The following is a 17,959-nucleotide window of genomic DNA, read 5'->3' as shown; positions in this document are numbered from 1 at the left end:
TATGTTCTAGGACTTCTCTCCAATAATTTGTCGCCTGCGGGCAGATGCACAACAATAGTGTCCCTTCGGCTGTGCAGCCCCTCCAAAAGCCTGATAGAATGTTTGGGTTGGTTTCATATAGCTGTACTGGGGTGATGTAATACCTGTAACAGACCTCGTACTCACATTCTTTATTGGTGATGCATTGGGAGCTTTTGTGAGTTCTTGTCCCAGGTCTCATTGTCTATTGTTCGCCCCAGGTCTTTCTCCCAACTGGTCATGTACCTTTCGTTAATGGTGGGGTGCGATTTATTCAGAAGCTGGTATAATGTGGAGACCTTCCCTCTAGGGGGAGCAGATGATAGTGTCAATTCTAGTGCAGTGAGGTCCTTGGAGCCTTTCTCCTTGACCATTCTCTGGGATAGCCAGTGCCATATCTGGGAGTATCTGAACCTCTCCCCTTCTGGGATTTTGAATTTGGCCTTACACCCTCGAATGTGAGCGGGCTGCCCCCCTCCAAGAAGTCATGAGATTGTTCGGAGGCCCCCTTCTTGCCAAGGTGGAAAAGCTCTGAGGTTGAAGGCCTGGGGAGAAGTCCAGATTGCCCCATAGTGGAGTGAGAGGGCCCCAAGTTCCTGTGAATCCCCATTTCCGAGCAGCTCTTTTATTAATATAAGATAAGATAAGTGTCAGTATGGATCGCTGTAGTGTGCTTAGCTCGCTCTCTGGAACGTGCACTGGTAGTGCCAGGCAATGGTAAATTAGTCTGGGTATCAGGTTTTTTTTAATTTTTTTTTTAAGTTTTTTATTATTTTATTCAAACTACACAAGAAAAACAACAAAACATAATCAACACAATTTACAACATAAACACTGAGTCTGGGTATCGGGTTCATTTTTATCGCCGCTATCCTGCCCAACCATGAGATCTCCTCTTTGTTCCAATGGGATATATCCCTCCGCAGATCTCTGAACAATTGTGGGAAGTTGCTCTGGTATATCTAGGGAGGTGATTGGGTGGGTTATTGTTAGGAGAACATCACCAGCATATAATGCTGCTTTATATTCCCTGCCACCCACCAAGATTCCTTGTATGTCCGTGTTTTGTCTGACCCTTCCCGCGAAAGGCTCCATAGAAAAACGCGAATACAATGGGGGTTAACGGGCAGCCCTGGCATGTTTCCCCGATTTATGGATATGTTTTCCGATCTCCTCCCGTTCACCTGTAATTGAGTAATTGGAAACTGGTAATTTGCTATTATCCATTTTATAAAATTGTGGTCAAAACCCATGTGTTCAAGTGTGTTCTTAATGTAGACCCAATCTACTAGGTCGAACACTTTTTGAGCGTCTAGGAAGATGACCAGGAGTTCTTTCTCCTGCCGGGAAGCACTTTCGATGAGATCTAGCGTTCTTCTGATATTATCGTGTGTACCCCTCTCAGGGATGAACCCAGTTTGATCCCTGTCTTTCAGGTCCGGGAGTACTTTCCCCAGTCTTGCTGCTAAAACTTTGAAGTAGATCTTCCCATCCATATTCATGAGTGTTATCGGCCTATAAGTGGCTACCTGCTCTAGGTCTTTCCCCAGTTTGTGGACTAATGTGGTCAGTGACTCCGCCATTGACTTGGTAACCCTCCCGAAATCAAAGAATGAGTTGAATACATCGGTGAGTTGTGGGGCTAGTATCTGTGTGTACACTTTCAAGAATTTTGCTGTAAGCCCATAAGGGCCCAGGCAGTGCTCTTCAGTGATTTGATGGCGTCGGCTACCTCTTCTACCGTTATCGGGATTTCAAGTGATTCAAGCTGGGGCTTCATGCTGGATGTTATGTATGATTGTAAATATTGCTTACTCTGGTGTCGATCTCCCGGCTGGGGAAGCGGGCCGCTCATGATTGTTTTGTGATGGGCTAGGAGGGCCTTCATTTTTTCGCTATCTGTGTATCGGGGTGTGCCATACTCCCCGATGATGCAAGCTATATTATTCCTCTTGTACACCCACTGCATCTTGTGGGCGAGTATGCGGTTTGCCTTATTACTTTTGCTATAATAGAACTGCTTAGTGTATGCGAGGGCTTTGGCTGAGCGATCCGCCCAGTGGATTTCCAATGCTATTCTCGCTTTTTTCAGCTCTCTTTCCAACTTCCTGGTATGGCGGGTTTTCAGGCCCTTCTCCAGCTTTGAGACTTCCAACTCCAGAGCGGATGCTTGGATCTTAGCAATCCAATACTGTGGAGCGGCTGTGCCGATTAGTGTCCCCCTCCCCACGGGTTTCATGGCTTCCCACGTTATTCCAATGGGTGTGTCAGGGGTTGTGTTTTCCTTAAAGTAGTTGGTCAGCAAGTCCCTCACCTCTGTTTTAGTTGCTTCGTCTAGCAGTATAGAGTCGTTTAGCTCCCAATACCTCTGGGGAGGTGCTGGTGACCCCCTTATTGACAGGTCTGCTGATACAGGGGCATGATCTGAGATCATCCGAGTGTGGATTTCTATTTTCCCCAAGCATGGGAATATGGCCCCAGTGATTAGTAATAGATCAATCCGTTAATGGCCTTTGTGAGCGTTAGAATAGAAAGTGTAATCCCTGGTCCCTCTATTTGCAGGCCTCCACGAGTCTATTGTTTCTGTTTCTCGCAGGAGCCTGGCAAAAGTTAGGGTCTGTGTGTACTCCGAGTTGGATGGCGGGAGGGTTTTGTCTATTATAGGGTCGGGAACCATATTAAAGTCACCCCATATAAGATGTCCTGTAGTAAATCTTACCAGTGTTGGGATTAGGTTCTGCAGGAATGTGTCTTGGCCCTTGTTGGGACAATAAATCCCGGCTATGGTAATTGGTTGTTCTGAGATGTATCCCTTTACTAAAAGGTACCTGCCTTCGGGGTCTCTTTTTACTGTTTGTCCCCGGAGTGGGAAGTTGTCGCTGAGCAGAATCGCTACCCCCACTTTTGTTCTCCCCCGAGGTGGCAAAGTAGGCCTGTTTAAACCCCTTGAATCTAATGCGGTGCTCGTCAGTAGCTAACAGGTGCATCTCCTGGAGGATTACTATGTCGCCCCCCAGGACATTAAGTCTGTGCCCTACAGATTTGCGCTTCCCCGGAAAGTTGAGGCCACCTACATTCTACGTGAGAATGCAGACGTCTCTTTTCCTCATCCGGCCCGATTAGGCTTACTGGTATGTACCGCTATGGGCTCCTGTCTACTGGGCCCTCCGATCAGGGCTTGGGGCACCCCGTGCGCGAGTGTGTGTGTGTGTCCTGTCTGTGCTTGGCTGAGTCAAGACATGAAGGGCCTTCCAAGGGGCCAAAAAATCAAAACTTTCCCCCACCTCCCTTTATCCCCCACACCCTCCCTAATTACCTACCCCCCCCAACTCCTTGGAATGAGACCAGACTCGCCCAACGAGGTAGTCTGTCTGGGCCCCATTACAGAGCTAATAGCGGCCAATGGGCCCCGACGTCAGCGCCCCCTGTCGGCTCGGGACCAAGTGCCAGCCAGTGGGGACTTTATCTTATCTTCGGACTCGGAGCCCCCACTTTCTGGTCCTGATCCCCTGAATTTCTCTGCTTCACTTGGAGTGCAGATGTGCCTCTGAGTCCCTTCCCATGTGAAGTTCAGCGCTGTTGGGAAACTCCAGCGATACTGAACCTTCCGGTCTAGTAGCCATTCCGTGAGGTTTCGGAGTGCTTTACGCTTCTGTAAGGTAGAGATAGCTAAGTCCTGGTACAGTGAGATGCTTGCCCCTCTGAAGAGAATCTGTTTAAACACCAAGTGCAGTTATCTGGACAGAATTTATATTTTTTAACAAGTCAAATGAATAATTACATTTTTAGTTTTTCCATTTAAATTGTCTTTAATTTTACTGTCTGCATTACTTTCCCTGTTATTTTGACCTCTTCGTCATATGTCCTGGCCGTTATGATGCCGTTACAAACATCGAATTCTAGACAATACATGATCATTTTGTAGGTGCTGGGGGGTGCCAAACCACATCACATATGGCACTCTGAATGTCTAACCTATAGATATAAATGCCTCTTCAGGCCCCATTCATTCTGACCTTGCTGTTTTCTGAACCTTTTTCTCCAATAGAGTGAGGATATCGCTCGTAGAGGTAGGACAGGAGCACGGCCACTGTGGGCTCTGATATCAAAACCTCATGATGCAAAATACCTAACAGCTTGGATAGCTGCATGTGTGGGGTTGCTTTTAGGCTGTGATATGCTAACTCATTTTCACTGCGCTGCACCACCTTCCGACACATTGCCTGCTCTTTGGAAGAACCCTCCTTTTGATTCAAACCCTCACGATCACCCGGTCTTAGAGTAAAGCAAGAGTTTTGCTGCCCGATTTTTAAATCCACAACTGCTAGAGCACTCGGACTCCCACTATCGGATCATGGTAATAGCACTAATTGTGACATGTGTGTTTCTCTGCTTTCAAGTGGTGTAATGCAGTGTAACTTATAAAATTAATGCATGTTCAGATTAGGGAGATGAAGCCTTTTGAATGGCACTTGCTGGCCTACTCATTAGAATGCCTTGTCTCCTTTTGCAGCATATGATAAGATCGCAGGATGCAGTTGTCGGGGAGATGGCCCACCAGCTTTATGTCTTACAAGTTCTCACGTTCAATCTCCTGGAGGAGCGAATGATGACAAAAATGGATCCACAGGATCAGGTGAGACCTTGTCTAAGTTCATGGAAAATGGTCCTCCTGCGTGTGACGAACAATAATATTAATAAAAGTGCTTTTATATAGAGCTTCCTGCCAGACGACTCCTGCTTCTAATCGCTATAATGACTTGTGTTATTATTACCCCACTTTGATTTATTGACCTCCAACGGATGAAAGAATAAGTCGGAGACAAAGCTTTACTCATGTGCTGTACACCCCTTCTAAGGAGTGTTGAGCAGAGGAACAGGTCCGAGTCATTGGTTGCCTGAGTCAGGATAAATATTGTAATTTTGTGCCTGGGAAAACAAGTAATCATTTTAATAATGTTTGTCTCTGTAGTTAGTAGTATTTCTTTAATGGGATATGCATCCTGTATATAGACTTTTTGAGTGGATGAGCGAACAGGTTATTCATTGCAAGGTAAGACCAGTGCCTGGATCAGGGTGTCTCGGTATCCCCCCTTTACGTCACCTAGAAAACTTCCCCTGCACTTATGGAGTCTATCTTCTCTTCGCCAGACATTTACTCTGTCACACCTTTACTTTGCCTGCTTCTTCACAGGCAATACATGTGGTTAGGGCTGGGGCTAAGGGGTGTTGGAATGGATTTCTGAACTCTGCACTGGTGAACAGCTGTTCAGGAGGCCACCCTAGTTTAGTGAAACGGGGAACACTTCTGCAAAAGAATTTTCTATGGCGGTCACCCACTATTTCACCAATTAATACTTGTCCAAGAATTACACATTTCAATTGCGCTACATTGTGTCTAGCTTCCAAAAAGTGTGTAGCCACTGGTGATTTAAAACATTTAATTCTAATGTTGGACTTATGTTCTTTTCATCTCACTTTTGCCTTCCCCATCGTCATACCCACATAATAATACCCACTCGACATCTCAATGCATAAACAACATTCTTAGAGTCACAGGTACATTAATGTTTTAATTCAATTGCTTTCCCTGAATGTGGATGTATTGCCCTTTGTGATATTACTGCAGTGTTGGCAATTGCAGCAGGGCTGTGTTCCTTTAAGTTGTCCCCTGGGACCTTTAGCTTGTGCCATCTCTGCTCTTACTAACGTATTACTTGGGGCTTGACTATTTCTATAGGCGAATGTGAGGGGTTCCGAAAAAGTCTCTGTAGTATAGGGTCTATCTGAATCATAGCCCAGTTGTGTTTAATAACCTTCTTGATCTTTGTTTGGTGAGAGTTGCAACATACACCAACGGTGGACTAAATTTGTGTGCTTTTGATGTCAGCATTGTATCTTTTCCACTTTTTCTGATATCCTTTTAATCGCCTCTTTGTCATATTTTCTGTCCAAGAATTTGTGCTGTCGTGCAGATGCCTGTTTCTGGTACTCGTCCATGTTTGTATGTTCCTCCTGTATCTCAGGAATTGGCTAAGGGGTACGCTGTCAGTTGTATGCTTAAGGTGGAAACATATTGCGAACAGCTGGCTGTTCATGTCAGTGGGCTTTGTAAATATCCTGGTGTTCAGGCCATTTTCCTCGTAATATATCTCAACATCCAGGAAATTGATTTTTGTGTCACTGGATTGGGTGGTGAATTTTATCCGGGGATGCATCTGATTCATCATTTCAAAGACATATATAATTCATCTGTTGGGCCTGTCCAGATACCAAAAACATCATGTACATATCTAACAAAAATAGAGAGATGCTGCTTCCATCCGGTAGAGTTCAAAATGTGTTCTGGTTCCAAATGGAGCATGTACGGATTTGTGTAACTGGGCGCCGTCACGGCCCTCATGCTCGTTCCTGATAGTTGGAGGTACAACGTCTTGTCAAACATGAAAAAGTTATTCATTAACACAAGGTTCAGGAGTGTAAGAACAAAGACCTCATCATACGTGCACATATCCGATTTGAGTAAGAGCCATTCCATGGCCTTCCAAGCTTGCTTCATGAACAATGTTCGTATACAGGGAAGTAACATCTATTGTGAACATTGTGTCTCGTCCCTTCATGAACTGAATGTCCTCAAGTTTTGTCAGAAAATGCGTAGTATCCTTTAAGTAGGTAGGGCTGTCCTGTATAAGTATAAGTGGCTGCATAACCTTGTCTAGATATTTCACCAGTGGTTCTAGTAGACTTCCCATAGCTGCAATAATAGGGTGTCCCGGTGCATTTTCCAAACTCTTGTGGATCTTTGGTAAAATATAAAACACTGGCATAGTCTGATGTGTGGTTCCAGACATTTTTCAAGAATTTTCTTGTGGGTTCAGAGATTACTTTCCTGTTCTCTGCTTCATTTAGATCCTCCTTGATGAGGGTCCGTACACTCAGTAGGGTTAAGATGGATTTCTAAACTCTGACCTGGTGGGCAGAAGTTTAGGAGGCCACCCTAGTTTAGTGGAACTGGGGAACCTTCTGGACAAACATGACCAATCTACAGTAGCTTGGCAGGCGGTCAAGACCAAGTCTCACGAGGGGTGAGAGTAATCGGAAGCCCGCAGTGAGCACACACAGTAAAACTCCACCAGATTTTATTTATTTATTTATTTTCCATTTGTAGAGCGCACACAAACCCTTAGGCGTTGGGGCGCTTTTACCAGTTGCATGAGCCCTGTGGAAGGGCGAAGGCATAGTTCCTTTTTAACAGTTAAAACTACCAATGCATAGTTGCAGGTGTTATCAAAATGAGTTTACAGGCATAATACATTGGAGGCGAACAAAGCCAGAGTGATTGTGGTGAGGCGGTTAGACTAGGTGAACAGCCACGTTTTTAGGGTTTTGCGGAAGATCCAGTAAGATTCTTCGGCTCATTAGGGCAAGGGGGAGGGTGTTCCAATTCTTAGCGGCAAGAACTGGGAAGCTAGATTCAAAAATACATTTATTATAGGCTTTTATAATAAAAAGCGATTAAACCACAGCATCAAGAAAACAATTACCCCACACTCTTTTTGACTATGTAACATATATACAAAATGCGTAAGCCTAATGCTGATGAAAGGGGAGAAAATAACCACAACCTGCAACAGAAATGGGGAAGTTCAACACAGATAACGCATTAGGCTGTTCTTCGTGGTCAATCCTTAGATTATGTGGTCCAGCCCTAAGAAGTGAGGAGCCTTGTGCTCAAAGTACAGCAGTGTGAAAATAGCGGGTTCTCTTCAGGGGGCTGTATCTGCTCCGGAAGGGGGTTGAGAGGATGAAGAATAAAGTCTTACTCCTTGAGGAGGGTCTACCCTTACAGATAGTGACTTTCAGAGTTCGGCAATAGCTTGGGCGCACAGGCTAGCCCAGCTAAGGTGAGTATCTTTTAAGGGATTCTTGTGCATGAAAACAGATGAATGTGCCAGGGGGGCACTGGTAAATTATGAAAGTACTCACCGACCATCAACACCTTCTGGACCAAACTTCGCTAGTAGGTTTCCCCCATGCAGTTATGGGACGCTTCGGCTCTCAAAGGCTGTGGGACAGGATGATCGCCCGTGGTGGCACAGTAGCCTTTTCCCAGCTCTCGAAGAAAGTAGGATAGTTCCGGTGCAGCACCTCTCAGTATACAGGGGGGCAGGTCTGCAGGCACTTACAGCGACAATCACCACATCAGGATGACACAGGGACCGTAAATGCTCACAGCGTGGCACACTCTCATTAATCACGACCCAGAGGAGCTAGGACAAAGAATTTTGGTGGGAGAGGGCCTGGACCACAAGTAAGTGATTCCCAAAGTCTTGAGTCTCAATTCTGGACGGCAGCGTTCCTGTGCAGTACCCTGGGTTCGAGCTGGTCAGTTCACTGGATGGCCCAGGGACCCTTCTAAAGACGCTCTTTGCGAGGGTTAGCAGGAGTTGCCAAGAGTAGTTGGTCCCACTACTCCAAAGGGTCGAAGCACCCTTGCAGGCCTTCTTGTTTCGATGCAAAAGCAGGGGTTCAACGGGACGAAAGCGGTGTCGGGGTGCCAAACCTTCCAGCATGTCTCCGGAGGATCCAAGGGTCTGCTCTTTCATTTCAGGATACTTGGCTCCTTCTGTAGTCCGGTATGAACTTCAGCAGATCGACCTGGAATGGATGCAGAGCCCCTTCTCTTAGCCACGATTTGTTTTATGCTAAAATCTGGAATAGCTAATTGAAGATCTGCTCTCTTGCATTCACACCAGGTGAGGACCAATCACTGCCCACAGTGGTTCGTCATTCAGGCAGAGGCCAGACGGTCCCAAGCCTCTTCCTGGGTACTAGCACACGTGACGTGCAGGAGCCCGCGAAAGATGGGGTTTTCACAGGAGGCTGCATGTCTAAATAAGGAATATCCATTTCAAACAAAAGACTCCGTGGCACAGCCATTTTCAGCACTGGCCACAGTCTTGGGCCAAACGTGGTAATTGCAATATGGTCCTTAAAAACAAAGTAAAATACTTTAAAAGTAAACCGCTGCCACCAGTTCATCCTAGGCACACTTGTACAAACACCAACAAATCATTAGAGGGTGGCTAGGGCCATAAAACAAAAGGACCCCTATGCGCAGTACTGTAAGGTACTTAGCACATAGATAAAAAGTTACTAAGAAATGGCAACATAGTCAAAGACTAAGGAAAACATAGTTTCCCAGTACTCACAGCCTGCAGGATGTGTCAGTTTCCCCATAAAAAATGAGCGAGAGCCCAGAGGAGCGCAGCTGAAGGCTGTGCCCCACTGGAAAAAGTCAGGTTAGGTAAGCCAAACAACAGCAAAAAGTTTGGGGGGTTCACAAATGGAGGGAAAATTGCACCTAAGGGAAATCTTTCCTAACACTCACCCCTCCCAGACCAAAAGACAAGGGGGACTTAATCAGAAGATGTTGTTTCAGCATTTGGAGTCCCAGGTTTTTGGTGTTCTTGGTTCGTTGGTTTGATTTGGGGGCTGGCTAATTCTGTGCCTCAGGTGGCCTTCGCAGGGGTATAGCACGCTCCCAGCTATTTGTAATCCACTCCATAACAATATTGTCTGGCTCGAGCTTCCTGGTCTGCTTCTAACTCTGTAACAGTTATGGTGGTCTTCAAACTGGGTAGGCTCAGCTTCAGTGGATTAAAAAGGTGCCAGGTCCTGAGCTCTCTCCTCAGGGGTATCGACCATTGCCTAGCCTGCTCTCCAGGAGTGTTGCTAGGCCTGGAAAAGATCTGGGGCTATACTTATGTTGGGACTCTGGGCTAACCAGCCTTTTGGTTGTAACCCTGATCTTCTATCCAGGGCTACAACCAAAAGAACCGGGATTATAGCCCCCCACCCCCACCCCCACACCACCCCAGCCATGCCTCTGCTGCTCTCCCATTGATGCAGCGAAACAAAAGAGGTGATGGCTGCAAGGTTTAGAACTAATCTTACCTTTGACATTGCTCTGGGGAACCCCCTGGACTATTGTTCTTCACCTGCCAAGCCATTACAAAAGGGGAAAGACAATATACAAATCAGGCTTGGTCCCACCCCAAAAGGGGCAGTCCATGCCGAACTGCTATGTCGCATATCTTCTGCACGAGACCACAAGCATCCCCAAACATCTTTCAGCCATTTTGGGCCTCATCAGTGAGGAGTAGCTTGGGTCTCTAGACCCAGCAGGCATGGGACCCACATCCGGGCATACCCGTGCCACTTGGGGTGACTACAGCTAAACAAATGAGGTGCTGGCTGGAAGGTTTAAAATTAATCTTAACCACTGGCATTGCTCTAGGCAACCCTCCAGACCATCGTTCTTTGCTTGCCAAACCACAAAAGGAGAAAAGCGATGTGCAAATCAGGCTTGGTCCGACCCCATAATGAGCAGTCCAGGCTGAACTGCTAGGTCGCATCCCTTCTGCATGAGACCACAAGCATCTCCAAACATGTTTCAGCCTTGTTGGGCCTCATCAGTGTCAGGACGCTCCACACCTGCCCTTCTCTGAGCCTCAACCCTCTTGTCAGCGTCTCTAATAAGCACTGGCTCCTGCAGCTGCTCTTCTATCTGCTACTCTGTCACAGGGTCTTTACATCTACACTCTCTGCTCCAAGTCTCCTTCGGCTCCTTCAGCTCTCCTGCTCCCGCTGCTGCTTTCTCATTGCATCTCCCCTTACCACACAAGATCAGACTTACTGTCTCACTTTAATTCTCTCTTTTTGATTAGCCTCTTATCCCTATTTGTGTTGTGGCCCTGGATGGACTTCCGGCCCTGTAAATACTCCTCCCTCTTGCTCCACGTGGTCCTGCCTTCAAAATGTTGAGTGGTAATTTTGAATTCATGGGAGTGGGGTTAGCCCTGCAGTGATCGGTGTTGGTTCCTTTGCTGGCTCTGCTTTAATGCACCGCCTGGCTTCAGAGTTGGCTTCCAGCATTCCTGCACATCTCCACAAGTCCTTGGAGGTCCTTCTTCGTCTGCCCAGCTCACTGACAGACAGCCGCTCTACACGACATCCCCTCCTCCTTTACAGCAGCGTGTCTAGCCACAGGGTGCAGACATGGTTTGGCGATTCTGCCAGTTTCTTTCCTCCCAATCTTTTCTCTCCTACATTTCTTGCTCTGTTTTTTGGGGTTCCCTGCACAGCATAATGGGAGCATTCCTTGGGCAGAGATCCTTGCCTTGTATGCAAGCATATGCACAGTAGCACGGGGAAAATGTTTTCTTCTGGATTACACATGGCAGCCCTTAGGTTGGGTATTGACACTTCGGAGAAGGGGGTCCCTGCAGCATCCTTCACATAAGGCTTCCATGAATCTGATAGCTCTGGCCCTAGGACCATGGTAGGTTGTCTGCAGAGGCCTGTCGAGGTCTAGTGATGAAGGCAAGCACTCGACCTTGTTGAACTCATTAGATGCTGCAGTAAAAATATCTTGGTCCTTTCATGCTTTGTAAGAAGATTCAGATTTTGTGGAGATCCAACATTTCTTTTTTTATATAAATTTTAAATGTGCAATCCTAATCCCAAATGTATCTGGAGTGCTGTAAAATGCGTTTGCAAAATGACCACAGTAAAGGAGAAAACTGAAAACATAATTAACGATATATAAATACAATAGAAATAACAGGAAACCAAATGAGGGATGAAACGGAAAGAAAAGAATGGAGTCATTTAACCAAGAGCGTCCGTCGAAAAAAGATTTAAAAAAAGTTTTGAAGAGCCACAGATCAGGTGAAAGTCGAAGAGACGGGAGTGGCAACGTAAAATGATTGGTCAGAAAATGCCACCTATTTAAAACTATAGATTTCAAAATGTAGAAAGTCAGAACTGAGTGTTCCTGGACACCTGGAAATGCACAGATTATCTGCCAGCCAAAATGGCTGCCCAAGCTTAGGTTTGATTTCAAAGCTGAGTGGTAACCAGTGCAGCTGAATTAAAGAGGGTGCGACATTGTCACATTGTTGAGCACCAGTGATCAAGTAAACTAGACTAAAATTGAGAGAAAAGGAGGTCAGTCGATACCACGGATATGCCCATAGGAAGAGCATGCTGCTACGACTCTGGCTAACACCAAAACCTGGACAACTACAGCGACAACATCGGAGTGAAAGGAAACATTTGATCCTTCGTAGTAAGACTAATTTGTAGAGACAGGTTTTGCCTATTGACATGATCATTAAAATTAAGATGGGATTCAAAAGTGAACAAAAAGGATGACACTGTGGATTTTGGCCAGTTGGCAAAACTCCCCTTCCTAATATGTGAGCAGAGTGAAACAAAGGATTGGGTTAGTCTGGCTGCTACCTGATGTGTCCCCCAGAGGGTAGATGGCGTGGTTTCCTGCAGGCTCACCCCCATCAACGAGGTGCAGTATTTTCTCACCAGGGATATTCAAGACCCCAACGCTCAACAGAGGGTGCAACTTGGCAGATCTCCTGCAAACCCTCCCTTTACAGTTATGATATGATGGGTTATTTATAACACACTTAATACCCAGAGGGTTCTAAGCGCAGACCCGGAGATCGAACCTGTGTTGCTCTGGGTCATCTTGCTTCCAAGGCCAGCACGTTGCCGCTGAGCTATCCTCCCGAGACAGAGGATAGCTCAGTTTGTATGATAGAATGGAGGAATGCTGAGAAGTGCTCACCATCCGCCAAAGACCTGCAGAGTCTGCAGGTACTGGTTATAGTCTTCTTCAAATGTGCTTCTGTAAAAGAGTCAAGAAACCGAGTGACTGCAAACCACCCAGTCAAGCCGCAACACCGTAGCAATCCACTCTCAGAGCCTGGGAAGACACGTGACGCCACTGACTGCTATGGTCGAGAATCCAAAATGGCGCAACAAATGCACATCTCTTATAAAGCCGTTGGATCTTCAGATAAGACCAATACTTAATGTGACGAGCCTCCTTATTACAAATGTATGGGGCGTTTATGGTGGAAATAGATGAAAAGCCCAATCCACACACTTAACCCCAGCTGCCCTATCCAATCAGAAAGGGCAGCCCAAATGCACACACCTTTTAGGTACTAGAACAGTGGCTCGGTGCGTAAGCTATATATTATTGAACTATATATAGTATAGTATGGTATACACATTCCTCTGACCCGAGAGATTTTGGGGGTCATGTGTGTCTGTGCATAAAAAAATCATGCCTAAATCATCTTGCACATGTTTGTATGCACTGTGCGATTTTGGTGGGTTTGCTTGGCAGAGAATAGATCACCAATCCTCTGGCTGCCTGCGTTCTGTGATACCTGGCGGCCTCTCCTGGCTCCGTCTCCTGGCGGCATCTCCTGGCGGCGTGCTTTTGATATGAGAAGGGGTGCTTTGAAATCCCGTGGAATCTGAAGATTTTTTTTGCCAACTGGAAAAAGCAGGTGGATGCCATAGAAATCGATGTAAATGTTGCATGCCTTGCATGTACATGGCAGGTGGCAGTTAACATGTGTTTTTCCACAAGTACATCTAACACATAAAACTGAGTCTGGATAGATTTCCATATCATATTTTTACTCGACACAAATCAAAAGGGCACGGAGGGGAGAGCTTGCATGGTAGTGTAATTGTAAGTAGTCCATAACCCCTGGCCTTGCTTAAAATGGGCCCTTTTTATTTTATGCTGCCAAGATCAGGGAAAGAGTTGGACCAGAACAAGACAGAGCTGTACTCTTGGAGCGCCATTGCGTGGAAACCCATAAAACCAAGCCCCCAGGCTATCTAGCAGTCGCCTAGACATGCTTTAGAGTCGATCTTATGGGGTGTTATAGAGAAGCTGCACACAGAGTGATTTTACAAGCTCTATACGAAACAACCTACCCTCACTTGCACAATCATACACTGTGCAAATTGGTATATATGTCTCTTGGGGGCAAGGCGTTTGTTGTTGGGCGCGTTTTTGATCGTGTGCACTTTATTTGTGCACCTTTTATTAAATTCGACCATTTACATTCACATATATATGCATAAGTGTTTGTAGAAGTAAGGATTTGGGGGTGGAGGGATGGGCATGAGCCGCCCCCACCCCCACCCCCTCCGCAATTATAGAAGACATTAAGGCACAACTATTGCATTGGTGTACTGGTGGTAGGAGGGATTTGACATGTGAGAAGGGACACTTATCTTGTGGGTGTTTGGGTATTTACCCACCAACTGACGGCCCATGGCCATGCTAATCCCTGTAGCCAGTCCCACCCAAAACACATCCTTCTGGGATCTCTTTAAGCTTGCTCTATCAAACCGTAACATCAAACTTTAGCTTGCTGGTGTTTGTTCTAAGCAGTCTGAGAGTCCATTGCTTAATAGTAGCTGCAAACGGCGACTGGTGTAATAACCAAGCCACTTCAGCCACTTCATAAATATACCTCTTCCATGCAAAAACAAAGCCAACATTTTATGCTTCAGGTATTAGATGAGCATTTGCCAGGTACTGACATCATGCCCAGGTAATCGCTCCATTTTCCAGCCGTTGCGATCTAGTGGCCAGGTAGTTCCTATATATCAGTGCCTAGCAAATGCCTATCTGCTGACTCAAAAGCCCAAACTGTTGGCTTTGCCAGTGCTTGTTCTGCTAGGGTGTGTAGTTTGACAAATGAAATAAGCAGAGCTCATTGTGCATGACCTACTCCGAAAGATTACACTCTTGAATCACTCTCACAGGCATATTTTAAATCTGAAATGATGTGGTCATTGTTAGGGGAGTTTTCCCAATGTCCTCTGGAAAGTAGGACTTTAAAAAACTATCCCATGGTTTGTAGATCTCCAACTCGTAGTATCAGTCCGTACTACTCATGGACCCTTGGTAGAGTGGCAGAGCAGTAAGGTGTATCACAAGAGGTAGATGTGAGCTGTAGGTAAGTACACTGAACCTAGTTCGTAATGTACATCAAAGAAGCACTTAATAAAGGTATATACACATATATATATTTATTATATTTAAACAAGAATCCCTTTTAAATACTTAGCACATTGAACCAAAATACATAGGATTACTTTAGGCTACTTTTCAAAGACCACTTCATAGTTTGTAGTTGCTCGCGGTTACAATTGTTACAGCTTTTAACAGTAGTTACAGTTCTGTCGTATTATGGGTAATAACGCGCATTGGTGAACCTTAGCAGAAATACGGTAAATACATTTAGTCTGCATACACATAAGATAGTGACTTTTGGGAAGGAAAATAGTTGGTTAGTGTTATACTAGCAGGCTTAAGGTTCTAAAGGCAGTTTCTTCGCACAACAAGTCTTTTATGGTCCAAAACGTAACCGTAGCTAAAGGCAGTTCGGAGTCGGCTCAAAGTCTTGGCAAGCAGTAGTAAAATGAAAACTCCTGTGGTTATTTTCTAGTCTGTAGTTTCTACGATGCAAGAGGACACAACCATCATTGGATACCCTGTTAAAGGACTTGCTAAAGAGACACAAGTGGTTGCTTGAGTCGTTGGTAAGGGTGGGTTGCCCTGGATAACTGTACGTGCACTCCAACGCTCTGGAGTGACTTTTCAGATAAAGGTAAGTAGTAACTTTTTCCGCACAGTACCTTAGGTTTGAGAAAAGATTGTGGCTGGATTCTCCTCGATGTGGCAGCGCTGGACCCGACCTCCGGATTCCTTGGTCTGATGATGAAAGGCAGGACAATGGACTGGATCTCTCAGCAGAAGTCTCGAGGGAGGAACTCTGGCCAGGCTTTCAGCAACTACTCCGGTCACTCTGCGTTTTTGGCACCTTTTCTGCAACACCAACAAAGGATGCGATTCGCCCAGACCATCTTCTTCGGTTTCTGAAGTCCTTGACTCTACTGAGGGGACTTGGCCAGATCAGCTTGTGTCTCTGGAGGTGCACCTGGAGCTCAGCAAAGACTTGGACGGATTCAGCATTTCCACGATGATGCACATCAATTGGGTTAGAGGTCTCTTGGTATTGGGGTTCCGCAGCTCTGGAGAAGCACAGCACCTCGGGAGATGGCGCAATCCCGTGCTTGGAAACCAATATTTGGTATTAAGAATGTTATAAAAGAACAATTATAATTATAATTATGCCTCTGATTAAAGTCTGTCTTGGGACTGGTTTTTCCCACCAGTCAAAGGCAAGGAGTCGTCTTCTTTGGAGTTGGTCTATCGCACAGAAAACGGGGTCAGGACAGCAGTGGTTGCTTCAGTGTTGCAGAGGGTCTGCAGGCGTCTCTGGTCGCCTTCTGCAGTTACTTCAGTTTCCAGTCGTCGGCTTGCCCTTCACCTCGGGAACCTCATCTTTTATACAGTTTCTGCACGCACTCCTATGCAATATCTCTCAGCAATTTACAGAAAGGTGCAGGTGGCTGCCCAATTAGGACAGCCAGGCCCCCAGTTGGAGCTTTTTCCATTCAGGCACTCGGGCAGAGGAGTGAAAAATGTAAGGAACTCATGGTGGAAACAGTAAAGACGGACAAAAGTGATCACAGTTCAAGGGTGTTTATGGAACTTTATAATGGGTGCGATAAATGCCTAATCTAAATCTAAGATGGGAGAAAACTACGACAGTCAAATAATAATAAGGCAGTCCTAGTGGAGTCTTGTCAAATAAAAAGGGCCTATACTAAAAAAAAAACTATTGCCAATCCTTACCGCTAAGTTACAAAATAATGTGGGGTAATGTTCACCAGAAAAGAAAAAAGGGTTCACAAAAATGATAAGTCAGGATGCCATGGCTGGGTCTCCCTTCCCCATGTTTTGGACACGGGACAAGGTGGGACGTGTGAGCACAGCACACTCCTGGGCCTCGCTAGCACAAGGTTACAGTTCCATTCAATGATACAAGGACCTTCAGTGGCCAAGTCTCTTTTCTTCAAAGTCTCTTGCCTTAGAATGCCTTCTGCACTAAAACAACAAACAAAAGAGTCTTAGGTAATCTTTTACTTTGGGCGATTGCTCTTTGCCCCTCGGATCTCCCTCCGTCGGGCTCGGATCCTTCATGCAACTTGGGCCTTCCTCCGTCGGGTTCACTACGTCCTTTCACTTTTAATATCAACACAATGTTCTCGGGTGTGTCAGATTTCACCCTGAGTCGCAGGCATCCCTCCGCCGGGTTCACAATCGCCAATTTCACAGTTCACTTTAGTTTTAACACAATCCAGGATTCTCTCTTCTTAGCTTTCCCCTTGGCATCCCTTCGTCGGGTTCACATAGCCATCTTTCACAGTATTCACAGTATCATCAGAAAGCGGGGTTCCCTTCAAAAGAATTTGACGTGACCCTTGTAGGACCACTCTGACACCTCACGTCACACTGTCCCAGAGCCTTCTGGTACTTTCAGTTTCAAGAACAGGTCCCGGTCAGAGTGCCCACGTGGCGTCGGACCCCTACGCACCTGGACCTTAACTTGGCTTTTTTTAAAGTTCATAAACATACAGGTTATTTGTTCAACAATCCCTTGCGTTCATATTATGTTGCTGATTGAAACATTGGGCTTCAACACAGTTTGGTTCGCCATCAGCTTTGTCTGACTAACCAGCTGTGCGGAACCCGTTGGCTTGTCTCGCCTCTGGAGTCAAGGGCGGTGTCACGGTAGCCAGCGTGCCTCCCTGTCTGGATTATCAATGCGGTAGGCCCCCGTGACCGTTTACATCTGCTACTCCACACGTCAGCTGCAAATCCTGGTCTTATGTTTCTTCTTTTGGAGGCTTTGCGGGTCTGTGTTGAAAAGGGCAAGGGCATCTCAATTCCAGCTGTGTTTAGTCTTCTTTTGAACTGCCGTCCTGGAATAGCTGCTCCCTTGGGCGGTTGGCCTTGCTCGTAGTGTGCTCTCGTGCTACGCCTTTTATCCCTGTGGGGGAAGGTAAAGGGCCGTCAGGTGTGCGTGGTTATTGTCAATTGCTGACTGTGCCTGACCCGTGTGTTGGGACATGTCAGGTAAATGGCTCTGCTGTTAGTCCATTGTCTGTTACGGTTTAAGAAAGTATTTGTGTC

The 17,959-nt window shown here is 46.0% G+C and overlaps 1 protein-coding gene across 4 annotated transcripts in view; it reads left to right on the top strand.

The window, feature by feature from the left end:
* ELMO1 (engulfment and cell motility 1) overlaps window positions 1–17,959 on the top strand; it is a 2,216,232-nt gene that overhangs the window by 1,126,575 nt on the left and 1,071,698 nt on the right. For all 4 annotated transcript variants that reach the window (XM_069613266.1, XM_069613267.1, XM_069613265.1 and 1 more), the window contains one exon: window positions 4,532–4,654. In XM_069613266.1, coding sequence (XP_069469367.1) covers window positions 4,532–4,654 — 123 coding nt within the window. The remainder of the gene's footprint in view (window positions 1–4,531; window positions 4,655–17,959) is intronic.

This window comes from Ambystoma mexicanum, chromosome 5p (assembly GCF_040938575.1).
Source record: "Ambystoma mexicanum isolate Mex_15411 chromosome 5p, UKY_AmexF1_1, whole genome shotgun sequence".
NCBI classification, from domain to species: Eukaryota; Metazoa; Chordata; class Amphibia; order Caudata; family Ambystomatidae; genus Ambystoma; species Ambystoma mexicanum.
Note: the sequence above shows the minus strand (reverse complement) of the source record. Positions and strands in the feature narration are given on the sequence as shown.